General features: G+C 33.4%; 3 protein-coding genes and 1 non-coding gene across 4 annotated transcripts; 3 read left to right on the top strand and 1 right to left on the bottom strand.

Annotated features, from left to right (window-relative positions):
* Nucleotides 1-598: 598 nt before the first annotated feature.
* On the top strand, nt 599-1,012 carry LOC139898151 (nuclear transcription factor Y subunit B-4-like). Its single transcript, XM_071880869.1, has one exon. It carries the CDS (start codon nt 599-601, stop codon nt 1,010-1,012), a length of 414 nt encoding a protein of 137 aa, XP_071736970.1.
* Nucleotides 1,013-6,542: 5,530 nt separating this feature from the next.
* LOC139898150 (syntaxin-43-like) lies at nt 6,543-12,130 on the top strand. The gene is made up of 8 exons (XM_071880868.1): nt 6,543-6,979; nt 9,065-9,341; nt 9,928-10,017; nt 10,224-10,301; nt 11,058-11,135; nt 11,219-11,284; nt 11,375-11,455; nt 11,631-12,130. The coding sequence occupies exons 1-8, from the start codon at nt 6,795-6,797 to the stop codon at nt 11,736-11,738; spliced, it is 963 nt and encodes a 320-aa protein (XP_071736969.1). The 5' UTR covers nt 6,543-6,794; the 3' UTR covers nt 11,739-12,130.
* A 172-nt stretch (nt 12,131-12,302) lies between these two features.
* Nucleotides 12,303-12,376, top strand: TRNAT-AGU (transfer RNA threonine (anticodon AGU)). Its single transcript has one exon. It is a non-coding gene; the product is annotated as a tRNA-Thr (tRNA).
* Nucleotides 12,377-12,602: 226 nt separating this feature from the next.
* LOC139898149 (calmodulin-binding protein 60 B-like) lies at nt 12,603-15,467 on the bottom strand. Its single transcript, XM_071880867.1, is given in 9 exon segments — nt 12,603-13,010; nt 13,013-13,062; nt 13,178-13,340; nt 13,417-13,617; nt 13,705-13,865; nt 13,953-14,443; nt 14,558-14,610; nt 15,104-15,179; nt 15,274-15,467. Coding segments are annotated over 9 exon segments (1,542 nt in total). The 5' UTR covers nt 15,363-15,467; the 3' UTR covers nt 12,603-12,752.
* Between the last annotated feature and the right edge of the window lie 364 nt (nt 15,468-15,831).

Below are 15,831 nucleotides of genomic sequence, written 5' to 3'. Positions count from 1 at the left end.
AATCGCGGACGGAAAAAAAGATAAATCTCGTAAAAAATTTGGATGAGTTTTATTTAATTAATATTAAAAAGTTACATCTTAGCCCCTCACTAAAACTCACTTAACTCAAACTTACCCCTAAGTAATTACATGTTTAACCCCCTAACTAAATCCCATTTAACTCAAACTTTCCCTACCAAAAACTACATACATCATAAAATAAAACGACCATATTTTTTATTGCATTGAGTACATATGGAAATGGAAATGTATAACTTTTCTTTTTATAAAATTTATTTATTTATTTATAGTATATTTTATATTTTATATTTATATAAAAGTAAACAGCATATTTAATCAATCTATTGCCATATTAAACATACATAATTATATGCCAACAGCAACACATACATTAATGTCCATGTAAGCATATGCACAAGTGGGTATGCATCCATACACATACATCCATCCGCACATACATACATACGTACATACATACATACATACATACATACATACATACATACATACATACATACATACATACATTATATATTTATATGTAAAGTGATACGTGTCTGTGTTTTAGTAGATCTTGACAAAACCTAGAGATAAATATATGGGGGATGAGCAAGATAAACTTCTGCCTGTTGCAAATGTGGGCCGGATCATGAAACGGATCCTACCACCAACAGCCAAAATCTCCAAAGAAGCCAAAGAAACAATACAAGAATGCGCATCAGAATTCATAAGTTTTGTTACTGGTGAAGCATCTGACAAGTGTCAAAAGGAAAATCGAAAGACAGTGAACGGAGATGACATCACTTGGGCTCTTGGGTCACTAGGGTTTGACGATTATTCGCAGGCCATTGTACGGTACTTGCATAAGTATCGAGAGTTTGAAAGAGAGCGAGGATTAGCAGCCGCAGCCTCCTCATCAGCAGCATTATTAGCATCAAATGTTATAAATTCACCACTAGAGTTCAGACCATTAAATGAAAAGGGGCAAACTTCTTACACAAAGCCTTCTTAAACTTATTTTTAACCCTTGGTTGTTATATTTATTTTGTAATCTAAATGCTCCATTCCTTTGAAACAAAACCGAAAAACAGTTTTTTCTTCTGCTACTCTCTCTCCCTTTCGTTCACTCTGTACTAGGAATCAGATAACGCCAGGGTACTAAAACGTCGAATTTTGTGAGATTTAAGCATTCATATGTCAAGATAGAGATGGCCTATTCAAGACTTGAAACTTATTGTTATGGATTCAAGGTGATCAAAAAAAGAAAAAAAGAAAAATATTGTTACGGATTTAAGATAAGTAGCTAAATAAGAGGGTATGTGTCTCATTTGTTTTATTTCCTCCATGCCTTACAGTAAAAATATCTTAACTTCAGGTGTTGTATTAATTGCTGGTCATGGCATTATATTTTAGTACTCTTTCTTTCATTTGCCTATGTGTGTGTCAGTTAGTATTTGTTATCATGTATTATATGAGTTCATGTGATTTCCTGTATATGTAGTTTCAACTGATGATACACACCAAAATGATCTGATATGTTGCCAATGTTGGTACTAAAATGCTATCGTATTGTATATCTTCATCAACTATTCAAAATTGTTTAAGCCAACTAATTAATGGATGTTTAAGCTAAGTAAAATGCTGACTATACAATTAAAACTTTCATTATGTTATGTGGTGCTTTGGTGTCCAATTAGTTCAAGCTAATCATGTTTGCGTTTGTTTGATCAATCAATTTACGAACAGCTTGCTTAATTGGTTGATCTAGGGTATGCTAATTACGAACAGCGTTATTATTTATTAAGAAGCAAAAAGCATATATAGTTTGGAATTAAAACCTATATACAATGAAAATGATCTAACACTCGCAGAATAAACCCGATTGGTGTCCTATTATAGTTTTCACAATAGATTGTTCAAACCTTACTACGATCACATTTTGAGGGGATCAGGTTTCACATTTTGAGGTGATCGGAAAAAAAGTTGAAATGTCTCTAATTAGGCCGTATACGTCTTTGTAAATATAGTTAACGTTCTCACATAGGCTGAACAAGAGAAACCATTCGTTTATGTTAAATGAATTATATCAGACCTAAAGATAAAGATAAACTTTAAGAAGTTTGACCAAAATTATAAAAGGTTCACTAGATTTCCCTTTACATCATTCATAACCCAAGCTTACAACTAATCACTGGATCTATATTATATATATAGCAAACTTTACTTCAAAAATGCATACCATATAATCATCCATATTTCCACATCTGTACGAACATCCGACACAAACAAGCAGTATAATATGATGTATGCATTCTATATGGGTTCAAATGTGGTCCACACCTAGTCAGTCAAACTTGGACTTTATTTCTTAAAATAGTACTTAACAAATGAAAAAAGTTGTAATTAGGGTTTTGATTAAGTATCACTTACTACTGTATTAACCCGAGAAGCAGGACCATTTACACACCATAATTTGTTTTTCCTATGACAACAAAGGAGATGAGATTTGAATAATCATACACCCCATACATATAAAGTAAATTTTGTTTTAAACTTGATTTTATTATATTAATACACTTGTTTATTGTCAGAGTTTAGGGTTTAAGCATGCAACTTAAATGAACTGGCTCTCTTAAAGGACCACTTATCCATTATCATCCTTGAATGCTGTTACTATATGTATTCATCACATAATGCAGTACACCGAAAGTTAAGTTTTTTACATGGTTTTGAGTATTTATGTCTCATTTTCATGACTTAATTAGACATTGCATGATGGATCATAAAAAGTTCATGATTCAAGCACGTGCGACAGAAAGAGGGACAAACTAAAGTTGAACATCAAACTCTAGATTTGAAGGGGATATTTGTTTATCATCAACAAATGGTGCTACAAAGTTTGCGCTCTCGATCTATATATCATTGGCTGATTTCATCATAAAATAAAGGAGAGTTGTACCTCCTTGGTAACTCTTTATTGTCTCTTTAATTATGGATCTATGTACGATAAACTGAGGCAGCACGGAGTTTCGTGTACCAGTTTATAGTGACAGACTTTAATGGTATTCGGAATTTAAGGGTTTATGTTCTACGTCGTTGAATTTTCGTTAACCTCTATGGTGGCCACATATTGAACAGTATCTCTGGTGCCTATTAGAGTGTGACTTTTAAGCATGTCCTCTAATGTTATTTAACATATTCAAGCACTATATTATGGAATACTAGTTATAGACAAATAAGGGTAAAGTACATTGAAATGTTTTCATTATCCAAAGGAGTGATCTAATGGTTGGATGCTTGGGAATCTTCAAAGGAGATCTAAGTTCAAAACCTACTAACAACACCTTGGAACTTGCCTTTCAAAAAATTAATAATGTATTTGTTAAACATAATAATGTCCAATATGTTTTGAACATTCAAAACTTGACATGGTATGTATATATACTGATTAAAAATCTTCTTCTTTGTCGATCTACACGTAACCAAATCTTGACAACCAGCAAAACGAGTGGTCACCCTAGATTAGTCAGCTCGCACAGCGAGTCCGATAGCCAGGTATACCCAAAAAAAAAAAAAACTCAAAAACTATTTTTTTAGACAGCCTGATGATTGTTGCAAATTATTTACCAGACTCCTGCAATTTCTCAAACACCTGTATACCAGTTTTGAACATTAAAGAAAGATTAACAGATAAAAATTAAAAAGGATTAAATATTTGATTTACAGTAGCTTCAACATAACCCCATCCATCCTCAATATCAGGGCCTACCCACTATCCAGATATCACCCTGGAAGTACAAACTAAGCTATAATCAAGAAAATAGCTCCAAAACAATGTCTTGAATGTGCAACATCAGTGTTATGATGCCACATTATAGAATGTAGTTCTTCACCACATGATTTAGAGGCTAGACAACATGTTCCTTTAAATAGCAATATCATGAATTGTAAGAACCAGAAAAAGACTAAAAAACTAATGAAACAGGGACACTATTTTCAATTTTGATTTTTAGAACGGCAAACTTACAGCCTATCTCACATATTACATACTATCACGAATGTTGATGCATATTTTGTGTGGTCGTCATTTGGAGAATAGATTGGACCATTTATCATATATGCTGTACACCTAGATGGATGTAAATGTGTAAAACTCGTCATTCGCTGGGGCATATGCGGATGAAGGCTCATCGTACAGATGAGTGATCTCATTCGTACGGATCAAAGACTGCTTTGGACATAATGTTGCCCATATGGATGAGTTGACTCATTCGTACAGACCAAAAGACAACTGAACGGATGTAAACCAGTTGCCTATATATACGAGTGTTCATTGTGTTTTAGGGTTGAGAGAGGAGAGCCCTATATCCTGGTGAGCTGTAGCGATGCAGAGGCAAGGGAGATCATGCACGATATCCCCGTGGCCAGACCGATGTTTCTTTGTTAAAATCGAATGTTATTTCGATGTATATATATATATATATATATATATATATATATATATATATATATATATATATATATATATATATATATATATATATATATATATATATATATATATATATATATATATATATATATATATATTAATAATATTGATATTGATTTAATTTAATTCATCGCATTTACTCTCCAGTCTTTTGATCTTGTGATCGATGTGTATATACGATCCATGTAATGGAACAACAACACATATTAAATATACGTCTCAATTCTCAAATAAGACTTCAACTGCAGGTTCCTCCTCCGATATTTTTTATAAAGGCAAGTCTCCAAAGTATAGCTAGCGAGGATACCTACTCCAATATTGCTAGGTCAAACACCCTTGGGTATCACACATAAGAATCACATGCACCTTTTTTTACTTCTTTGATTATTAATGTCATTAATAATTTGCAGAAGGAGACAAACATTTAAGAGCCAAGAATGGCTAATACATAAAGAGAAATTTGAAGATCATATGAAATTATAGAGGAATCACATAAGAATAAAATTATATGCTTTCCTAACACAAAATTACACTATTACAAACAACTGGAATAGTTAAATTTTGTCTAAACTAAAGACATATCACCAGGTTATACAGCACAATCAATAAATTTGTATAAGTTAACCTATAAATCAATAAATTTGTGAGAAACATGTATACACTGTACTGTACCATTTACGTTAGCAGGTGAGCTAAGCAAAATGTAACTGCCTATTCTTCGTGCTTGTACATTTTACATCCTTTAATAAAAATAAAAGGTAAAAAAATCATCAAAATTACACTCCGTAACACCTTCAAATTGTTGCTTATATGTGGCAAAACTTAAAACAAATCTTTCAAATATGTTAGAAGATGATAATACGCTGCAGAAAGCTAATAAACTAAATAACAGAATAAAAGTTAACTGTAAATTGAAATTGAGGAGTAAATAATAGAGTGTTGGTGTACCTTTTTAATAAAAAAAATAGGGTTTTGATATGTGAAGTGAAAGAAGATATGAGTCAAGAGAGCAAAACCCGCCATTAAAAGCGAGGCGTAGGGGAACAGACAAATCAAAACACAAAATTGAACAATAGAGTGAAAGATTAAATATTTCAGTTAGACCCCCCAAGATAAAAGGAATGACACTTTAGTCCCTATACATAGTTATCATCTAAATTAGGTGTTACAAATTATCATCAAAATTGGATTATGTATCATCGAGTGTGGATGGTAAGGTAAAAAAAATAGTATGCGTCATGATAAATACACAAATAATTAAAATTGATGAGTAATAGTTCTTATATTATGAGTCGTGATAAATACAATTATTGTTGGCCTTATATTAATGAAACCAGTACTTTGCTTTACTCTGATGAAAAGGATGTTGTAAGTTGCAACTCTTTATAAATTAAAAAATCCGATCACTGATGCGTTTTAGGGTCACGAATTTTAGGTACGTGTTTATGTAGCATCCATACATGGATTAGGTATTGCTTAGGTATTGTTATTGTTACACCTAACATAATAAAAAGGTCAATTACAAATGTCATCACAAACTTGGGGATAAAATATAAAAGAAAAACTATGAAATTTTTGTAGAGAATATGAACATACTCCGCAATATATATTATCAATAATCTAATTTTAAGTTAAACTTTTTTAAAAACAAACTTAAAATTTAACCCGTAATAAAGCGCGTTGCTAAAAACCCCTTGTATTTTTACCTGTGGTTTTTTACATGCTAAAAACGTCATTATTACAAGGGATTAAGATCCTCTCAAATGATTTATTACATGATAGGTAAAGTTATAAAGTTTGCGAGGAAGAAAATTAATGAGATTAATTATTTTGATTTTTATTTATTTTTCACATATCTTACAATATTCACACTACTTGATCAATCAATTATTTCATAACTTGAGGATATCATTCCTATTAGTTATTTATAGTTTGACAATCCTTCCATAAAAAGGACCGTTTCTAACATACAATCGATAATCAAGGGGGCTAATAGTAAGTTAAAACTTAACTAAAACGAAGAAGAATCAGAAAGGGGAAAAATGACAGTTTCGATCTCTTGAGCAAAATTCGATCATTATTCACTCTCGTCGATTTCCTCCTGATTCATTCAAAAATTCATTCAATTCAGCTTTATACAATATATAATCAATCGAAACAGATAACATATATATCATCACATCAACTCTTCATTATCATATATCTTCAATAGTTACGTATTCTGATGTGTAATTGCTGATTACATATTTTTCTAATTTGCGTTGATAGATTTTATTATTGTTGATATTTATTTATTATACCAATGGCTACAAGGAACAGAACGCTTTTGTTTAGGAAGTATAGAGATGCATTAAAGAGCGTTAGGGCTCCGTCGTCAATATTTAGCGCCAGCGGTGGTGGTCCGGTCATTGAATTGGCCGACGCCGGTTCGTTTAAGCAGAATAGTAAATATGCTCCTCTTAGTACTGAAGAGCCAGGCACCTCATCGTATGTCGTTTTTATTTTATTATTTTTTATCTGTAAGTTATTTATCTTAATTATAGCTACGTGTTTGTGTATTAAGTGATACTTTTTAGGAAATAGTTAGGTGTTTTAGCACATGATCTCAATGTTATTCTGTATATTATATCATCTATTGCTGATAGAAGTTGTGTTCTGTTAACTAGTTATAAACTTAGACCATATAATTTGGGGAAAATGAGACAAAAATATCGTTAATAGCGGTAAGAATAGAAGATTTTTTGGGCAAATTGTATACTGCATCGAAACTTCTGATGTTTTCTCAAGCATATGGCCTACGTGCTTAATCAAATGAGACTGTTCTAATTAGATGTATAATAATCTGGCAATTAGGAATCTCTTAAGTTTTACAAAGATTCATCTCTACAAGATAATTAGTCTCTTTGTATAGACAATTAGGCATCTAACTATTGACTCTTCCATTTATATGCGAACTAAGAATCTCGTACTGTAGATTTTTATGAACATAGTCATAGGAAATTTTGACCACGCAGAATAAGGCAATAATCTATAATCTATAAAGACACATAAGTTAAGTTTACTCTTTGTTATGAACTTATCCCATACTAACTACTAAGCCATATGAAAGTCACATTAGTTATGAAACTATCCCATATTAGGTTTATATGTAAGCTATAAGTGTAGAACTCACTCCCAAAAACTAGCTTGAAAGAAGAGGGGATACCTAGACTTCTAAGCCACCCACCACACTCTTATGTGGTCGATGTGGGATCGTTATAATACCCCACCCATAAAGAACCAACGTCCTCGTTGGTCACAACTATGCTGGTCATGGTTGGCACCCTTTTTCCAGCCACCACTTCCTAGGCCACCACTCCTAGGCCTTGTTTTGGTCACTGTTGGCACCCACTCTTCGGGTCCATGCCACAACTCCATAGGCCACCACTCCCAGGTGTTGGAACTCGAACGATGGGTTGCTCTAATACCATTTGCTATGATCATATCCAATACTAAGCCATATCAAAGTCACATTTATTATGAACCTATCCGATACTAGGTTTATATCTAAGCCATAAGTGTAGAACTCATTCCCTAAAGCAAAAGCTAGCTTGAAGGAGGAGTGGACACCGAGACTTAAAAGCCACCCACCATGCTCTTATGTCGTTGATGTGGGATCATTACATCTTTCTTAGATACTGTTGACTGATTTATGCATATATCCAGTAATTGTTTTTTATGCTAGCATCCTGAAGTGTCCTTGGTTGCTTAGTTAATCAATATACGAAAGGGATGTTGCCTCTGAAAGCTAAAATCGTATTCTTTTAAGGATACGAGGTCGATATATTATAGTTTTTTTTTGGAATTGTTGATTTTTTTAGGATATAAATACTAAATAGAGACCATTGCCAAAGATTTTACTCTCTAACTACCCAAATAAATAGCTAAAACCATAGGAGCAGACGGGCAAATGATACTCTCTCATAATGTTATTATATATGTATTCCCTGTGTGGAATGTTAAAAATAAGTATTTGACTGGTCAATTTGCTGACACTAGGGCGGAGAAATATATTTATTTCTAATAATATTTTCTTTTTCATAATGCAAGGCCCTAAAGTTTCCACTAGAGATTTCAAAGCCTTAACCAACAAGCTACTCCCTTGGGGTTTTCCTCTAATAATTTTTGTAATAACTATAGCAGTTAAGGTCCTCATTTTGCAGGCGAAAAAATTGTTAATCCGGGGTTGGTCACTATAGCTGTTAAGTTTTCTCACTTTGCAGGGGTGAATCAAAAAGTTAATTCGAGAGTGCATATAGATGATAATATAGAAAGGATAATGGGATAATTTAAAATTTATTTTGAATAAGAGGGAGCGAATAGTGTAATATGTATTTCCATGAAGTTATAATGTTAATTCCAATTGAAAAGAAGTCAAGTTTTCTTATAGCCTTGAATTTTCTTTAGTCGAGCTGGTCTATTACTATTCTGGTATGTTACCATATATTACTATTATATGAAATTCTTAACGAAAATAGGATATCCATATTATTGCTTTCTAGTAACTTGTTGAGAGTTGTATTATATTTGCAGTGCAGGAGCGTTTACAGTGGGTCTTCCTCCTGCTTGGGTTGATGTATCTGATGAGATAGCAGCAAATGTGCAATGTGCAAGGTCAAAAATGGCTGAGCTGGCAAATGCTCATGCTAAGGCTTTGATGCCCTCGTTTGGGGATGGTAGAGAAGATCAACACAGGATTGAGGCTCTAACCCATGAGATAACCGATCTTCTAAAAAAATCAGAGAAAAGATTAAAGCGATTATCTGTTGGTGGTACTTCTGAAGATTCAAATATCAGAAAAAATGTTCAGGTATAATCCTATCTTTAAATTTGTCATTTGATGGCTGGAAATTTAATTGATGTTTGCTTATATCATCTCCCTTTCGGTCTCTATCTTCTAAATGTTTCCAATCAAAATTTAGAAATTGTTGAACTTATTAGGCCCCCAAACCTCAACTGTAAGTTAGCTTTTTGAACCGTCTCCCAGTTTTAGTTTCTTATTCGTTTCTTTGAAAATTATTATAACAAACATAGTTGTTTTTCTTCTAGCAGATGTGCTATTTGTTCTGCACAAAAGTAGTAATCCAATGATATTGTAAGTTTTAAATAAAATGATACAGGAGGTCTTCTGCTCTAGAAAACACTACTGGTTACTTCAGACTTGTTTGATGCGTTGTATCCATTCTCGTAGACTTATATTTTTATTTCACTTGTTCGATCTTTTAGAGATATAAGATAGCCTCAATCAGTATATAGGTTGAGCTTGCTACCTCTGATGAGAATCTTAGTTTGCTTAGAATTAGTCAGTTACATGGCCTGGCTTAAATGGAGCTAATACATCTCAAGTGACGCCCAATAATCTGCAATCATGTTCTTTATTTGAACTTTTATTGCAGCGTTCTCTTGCGACTGATCTTCAGAGCCTTTCAGTGGAACTACGGAAGAAGCAATCAACGTATTTGAAACGCCTACAGCAGCAGAAAGAGGTCTCTCTCCTAACCATCTTAACTAAAATCTTCGTATAACTGCTTAATGAAACCCACTTTAGTAATTTGATATAATCATACAATATTAACTGATGGGTTAGATTCATATAATCTAGTGCCCTTTTTTACTTTATATTTGACTTGAGAAGAATACACCATACATCAGAAACTCTTCATTTATAAGTGTTACTTTGCTTTTCTTATAGGGTCCAGATGGGGTTGATCTAGAAATGAACTTAAATGGAAAACAGTCAAGAAGGGATGATGATGAATTTGATGACTTGGTGAGTTATGTTATTTACCTAATACGTGTTTGTTCTTTTATGTTTTGGCCTTTAAAACTTAATTGCTAATCGAGTATCGAATCAGAGAATCTTAATATCAACAGAAAAAGCTGTTTTCTTTCTACAACAAAAAGCTGTTTTCTTTCTACAACAAACAACAACAATACCCAATCCCACGAAAGTGAGGTATGGGAGAGGTAGGATGTAGACAATCCTTCCTCTACCCTTTTTCTTCGTGGTTTCCCAGACCATCTTTGCTTAACTTAAATCCCAAAATTATATAAATGTTTGGCAGGGACACGGGGGCACCTTAACTTGTGTTTTAGATTGAAACCCACCAACCCCACCCAAGAAGGTTTGATGTCTGTAAAATACCTCTAATAATAGCCTATATATGACGGGAACGAGAATCGAATTCGCGCCAATATTTGGCAAGGCTTCCATATATGGGGGCCAGCTTCTAGGCAACTGTTACCACTGAGCCACTGACTCGGTAAATTAAATTAATGTTTACCCAAGGGTGTAGTAGTGACTTCCTTCTAATCTAGGGTACGAGGAATGATTGTCTACATCCTACCTCCCCCATACCCTACATTCGTGGGATTGAGTATTGTTGTTGTTGTTGTTGTTGTTGTTGTTTACCCAAGTTTTACGGTTACTATCACGTAATATTACTTTTATGGTTAATATTTTATGCCATCTTTACAAGAGAAAGTTCATCCATTTATGACATTATAGATTTGTATGGCTATGTAGGGTTTCAATGAACATCAAATGGCCAAATTGAAAAAAAGTGAGGCTTTTACTGTAGAAAGAGAAAAAGAGATCCAACAGGTTGGTGCATAGCAGTTGCCTTTTTGTTTCTTTTGTGTGTGTGTGTGTGAATATATATATACTTACCCAAGCATCCTTTGAAGGTAGTGGAATCGGTAAACGAGCTGGCACAAATTATGAAGGATCTTTCCGTCCTTGTGATTGACCAGGTCAGTAAATTCGTGTGTTGCCGCTTCTAAGCCGTCTGTGATTTTCATGGTAAGATATCTAACTGGATTTGTTTTTATGAGAGAGAGCAGGGAACTATTGTTGATAGAATAGACCACAATATTCAGAATGTTGCAGCCTCCGTAGATGAAGGCCTTAAACAGTTACAAAAGGTATGTTCTTTTATCGGGTCAACTGAATTAAGCTAAAGGTTTTTAACTAATAAGAGAATGAGTCAAATATGTTAAGTGTCATCTAAAGTGTTTTCAAATGCCTATTGTACATTTTTCAACCTCTACGTTCATCGAGTGTCTTTAATCATGTTTGGATGTTAAATGAATCTTGCAGGCGGACGGAAGTCAGAAACGAGGTGGGATGGTAATGTGTGCTACGGTACTTGTCATCATGTGCTTTGTAATGTTGGTACTCTTGATCCTTAAGGAGATCTTATTCTGATCTGATACGTCTCTCGTTACCCTTCTAAGTAATTTACTTGCAAGAGTACTGTTGTTATAATCCGACCCTTCTCATCCTCAAGCATGCAAAAAAATACGTATCGTTGTGACAAAAGATGGGAATTATTGGAAACTCCTCGAACGAGATTATGCTTTTTTATGTACTTTCCACGAGACGGGGAAGAGGGTGCGTGTATAATTTTGCTGAGTAGCTTGGCCATTGTCATGTATAGAGGAATTCCTACTGTATTTAGGGCGTATGGGAAAAAATGGTTTATAATTTTTGGGATTAAACAACTATATTTATGTTCTTTTGTTATTGATCAAATATAAATACAGAGAAAATGATTAATTAAACATTCGATGTCTTACTCCTAATCGCCTGTAAAATGCATATAGTTGTTAGTGTTTAAAGTCGACTGAATAGATTATGGATGTAAATAGAAGCTAATTGATGCAAGGTCTCTTGTATATATGCATTAATAATTTAAAAACCTTGTTTGATTGTGTTAAATCAGAACTGCACAAACGGATTTAAATAAAAGAGTGAAAATATACACAAGTTGCTTTCATAGCTCAGTTGGTTAGAGCACCCGTTTAGTAAGCGGGAGGTCTTGAGTTCGACTCTCAATGAAAGCATTTGACCTATTTTTTTTTATGCTACCAAAGATAAGGATTGTTAACCTCTACAGTCCCAATTTACGTACTGTAAACCCCTTTCTTGTTTACCTCTGAGTTATTTGAAATCTCAAAACTGCAAACTTAACAGATAAAGTTTAAAATCGGGACCAATTAACTTTTCAATAAACTATAAAAGTTGTTGAAATGGCCAAAAAGTATATAAATAGCTTCAATTGGGACCACATTGAATTTCAATGTTATTTCTTGGAAGATACATAAACAATGAACAAGAACCATACATTGTGCATGATACATAAAAACAATTGCTAGTGGCGATCGCAAACACACAAATCCAGCCACCAAACCTTTACACTTCATACTACAATTAACAAATTTAAACTAAATAATCAAGAAACGAAAACAGTGGGTCCATTTTTTTAGCAGCCACATCTCGTCTCACCGAACTCCACTTGACCGCAGCCCGAATCTTACACCACCTAGCCCGGGGTGATCCGTTACTCGAGAAAAACATTCCATAATTAGAGGAAAAAATATCTACACTTTGTTCACTTGGATCAATAAATATTTCATTTTCTTGCCAAACAGATGTCCCAAATTGAAGATCAATGTTTTTTTTTTTGAAAGGCGAAGATCAATGTTTGCAGCAGCTATATCTTCATCAAACATGTGCATTTCAAGTTCATCTGTATCAATTAAAGATGTAATTAGTACCAATATACCAAACTAATAATCCATATGTCCTAAAAAATTCAACTTTTCTAGTTTTGGTTAACATTTGTCGTTTAAAAAATGATATACCTTGATTAAGATGAGGAATGTTAAGGCCTAATCTTGCGCTTTTGAAGTCGTCGTGATGTAGGTTAGACTTAGGCATCGAGACTCCAAAAACGGACGATGCGTCAACTGGTACCATCTTGTTCAAGCTTTTGTAAAGTTGTTGCTTTAAATCTTCCACCACAGGCTGCAAACCATATAACTAAACATCAGTTTTAAATACAATAATCATAAATAAAAACTATGGGAAGTGAAGTATATACCATTTGATACATGGAGAGTTTATCAAGAGGCAGATAACTTTGGCCATCAAACGTTGCACCGACAACTGTCAAAACAGAATCAACCAAAAGCCCTGTTCCATTCGCACCACATGGGTATACGTACATCTTGTCGTCTAAAACACAATCTTTAGCATGCTTTATAATCGTTACCCATATCTTATTAGATGATCCACCAAGTAACTAAAATAAACATTTGTGAATTAATCAGTCATTTACAATTTACAAACTCAATTAACAAAAACAACTTAAAAGTTTCTTTCTTCTTACCTCTCGTAGTAACGATCGGTTAGTAGCGTACATTTGCAAAAAGTCCTTCACAGTTCGTATGCGGTATGATGCCAATCGTTTATGAAAAACGCCATCTTTTGCTATCTTTTCTAAGCGCCAAATTTCGTCACCCAAATATGGAGGATGGTGTTTTTGGTATGCTGAAAAAACCAAAAAATAAAAAATTAGTCAAACATTAATCAATTCTCAAGAACATAAACTCAAAATCCTCTAGTTACAAGACATACATTCTCCGCGCTGATCTTTGACTTTAAACGGTTGACTTTTCGCTTCTCTAATTCTGTCACGATTAGTAGCATCCTTAATTCGTGCACCGATCATAAATTTACCACTCCTTCTCCAGCTTGAATTATCGGTAAAACAAAATTCACCTAAATCCGCAACTCCATTTTCTAAAGTGACGCTCAAATCGCCCGTTATCAACGGCCTTCTACCGTCACGTGCACATATAACTTTGTCTTCAAACTCTTTCTTAGACCAATCTTGTTCATCATCAACCGAAAAATCACCATCAAGTGGAACAATCTCTACTTTCAGTGATGAATAGGGTCCACTTGTAACAATCGAATTTGAATTGACATCAAACAATACTATTTTCAGAGTAGTATTCTCTTTTGACTTTATTTGACTTCCGGTGAAGAATGTATTAGGCAACTTTGTCTGAAAACGCAGCTGCAATGATGTTGTCTTACATGGTTCAAGTACATTGATAGGAGATCTGTAACACAAATAATATGGTAGTTATAAATATGAACTAATCTCATATAACTTATTCATTAACAAAGCTTATAATTAGGATATTTGATATTTGATGGACAACTGGATATCGAACCTTGGTAACGTCGAAAAGAACTTTTGACATGAACGTTGAACCTCTTCTTGTACCTATCAAACAAAAGAGTACTTTTTTTTTAAAAAAAAATTTGATTTAATTGGTTAGGTTCTGAATTTTTTGGGAGAAACCTGAAAACTAAACCGAAACCAAATTCAAAGTCTGAAACGGAAACCGAATTGAAAATCGGAGTTGAATTGATTTCGGTTAAAACCAAAAAATTGTAATTTAAGCAAAATAATCATAAAAAGCGATTTGAATTCGATTTTTAATTTTGAAATCGATTTGAGGTTTATACATAAATAATTTATAATGTTATTAGTTTAAGTCCGTTTCCGATTTAATCGAATTCAAAAATGTAAAACGGAAAACCGGGTTTTAAACGTTGTTAACACCGGACCGAAAACTAAATTCAAATTCAGTCCAGATTTTTCTTTTTTTCATTTTTTTTTTTTCCATTTTTTTCATTTGGTTCAGTTTTCTAATGTAACTTGATACCAAATATTTAACACCATACATAATTAGGTAAAGACCATATGAACTTACCCATCTTCGTAACAACGGTTCCAATGTTGAGGTTAGTTCTCGTGACGAAAGCCCAAATAACGCATTTTGAGAAGAGCTGCGAAAAAAACCATATACGTACATTTTGAGAAAACGTATGTTCTGTTTACAATTCGATAGATTCATAACAAATTGCATCACTAATCACTTACTTTGATGATGTAATCCTTCGCTTAACTTGTTGATTACCAAGTTTAAAAGCCTCTCCTTCCCCATCACCAAAAGGTCTCTTGAAAACCATCAAACAGTTAACCGATTATTTTACTTAAAAGAAATAATAAATAATTAACAGTTTTTAGAAGGAAACAATATTAATAGTATTAGAGATAACTATCAACTGCCCAATCAACAAGCTTATTTATATTTTTAGATGTATATGTATATGTATGTATATATTTGTATAAGGTAACAGGAAGGTAGTATGAAGCTTCCAAATTTAAAATAAAGTAGAGAGATTTTTTATAATGTCAACAATTTAATTAAGGTAAATACGTGTGGCTGAGTGTGTGTGAGCAATGGTGTGTCCTTGTATTTAAATTAACTGAACTTACTTTACTTCTATTACTAGGTTTTTGAGCCCGTGCGTTGCACGGGTCGATAAAAAACCATGCAAAAACATAAATTGTGATTATATATTAAAACAGTGTTGCAAAACTTCCTTGTAGAGCCCGTGTATTCCACATCTGTTGAATAAAAAAAAATTATTCTCA

This window comes from Rutidosis leptorrhynchoides, chromosome 3, assembly GCF_046630445.1.
Source record: "Rutidosis leptorrhynchoides isolate AG116_Rl617_1_P2 chromosome 3, CSIRO_AGI_Rlap_v1, whole genome shotgun sequence".
Lineage (NCBI taxonomy): Eukaryota > Viridiplantae > Streptophyta > Magnoliopsida > Asterales > Asteraceae > Rutidosis > Rutidosis leptorrhynchoides.
This window is presented reverse-complemented; position numbering and strand designations above follow the sequence as displayed.

Coding starts and splice junctions, on each gene's coding strand:
- LOC139898150 (XM_071880868.1), top strand. CDS start 6,795: ATGGCTACAAGGAACAGAACGCTTTTGTTTAGGAAGTATAGAGATGCA. Junction 10,018..10,223: donor GCCTACAGCAGCAGAAAGAG/GTCTCTCTCCTA, acceptor CTTTTCTTATAG/GGTCCAGATGGGGTTGATCT. Junction 11,136..11,218: donor GAGAAAAAGAGATCCAACAG/GTTGGTGCATAG, acceptor CATCCTTTGAAG/GTAGTGGAATCGGTAAACGA.
- LOC139898151 (XM_071880869.1), top strand. CDS start 599: ATGGGGGATGAGCAAGATAAACTTCTGCCTGTTGCAAATGTGGGCCGG.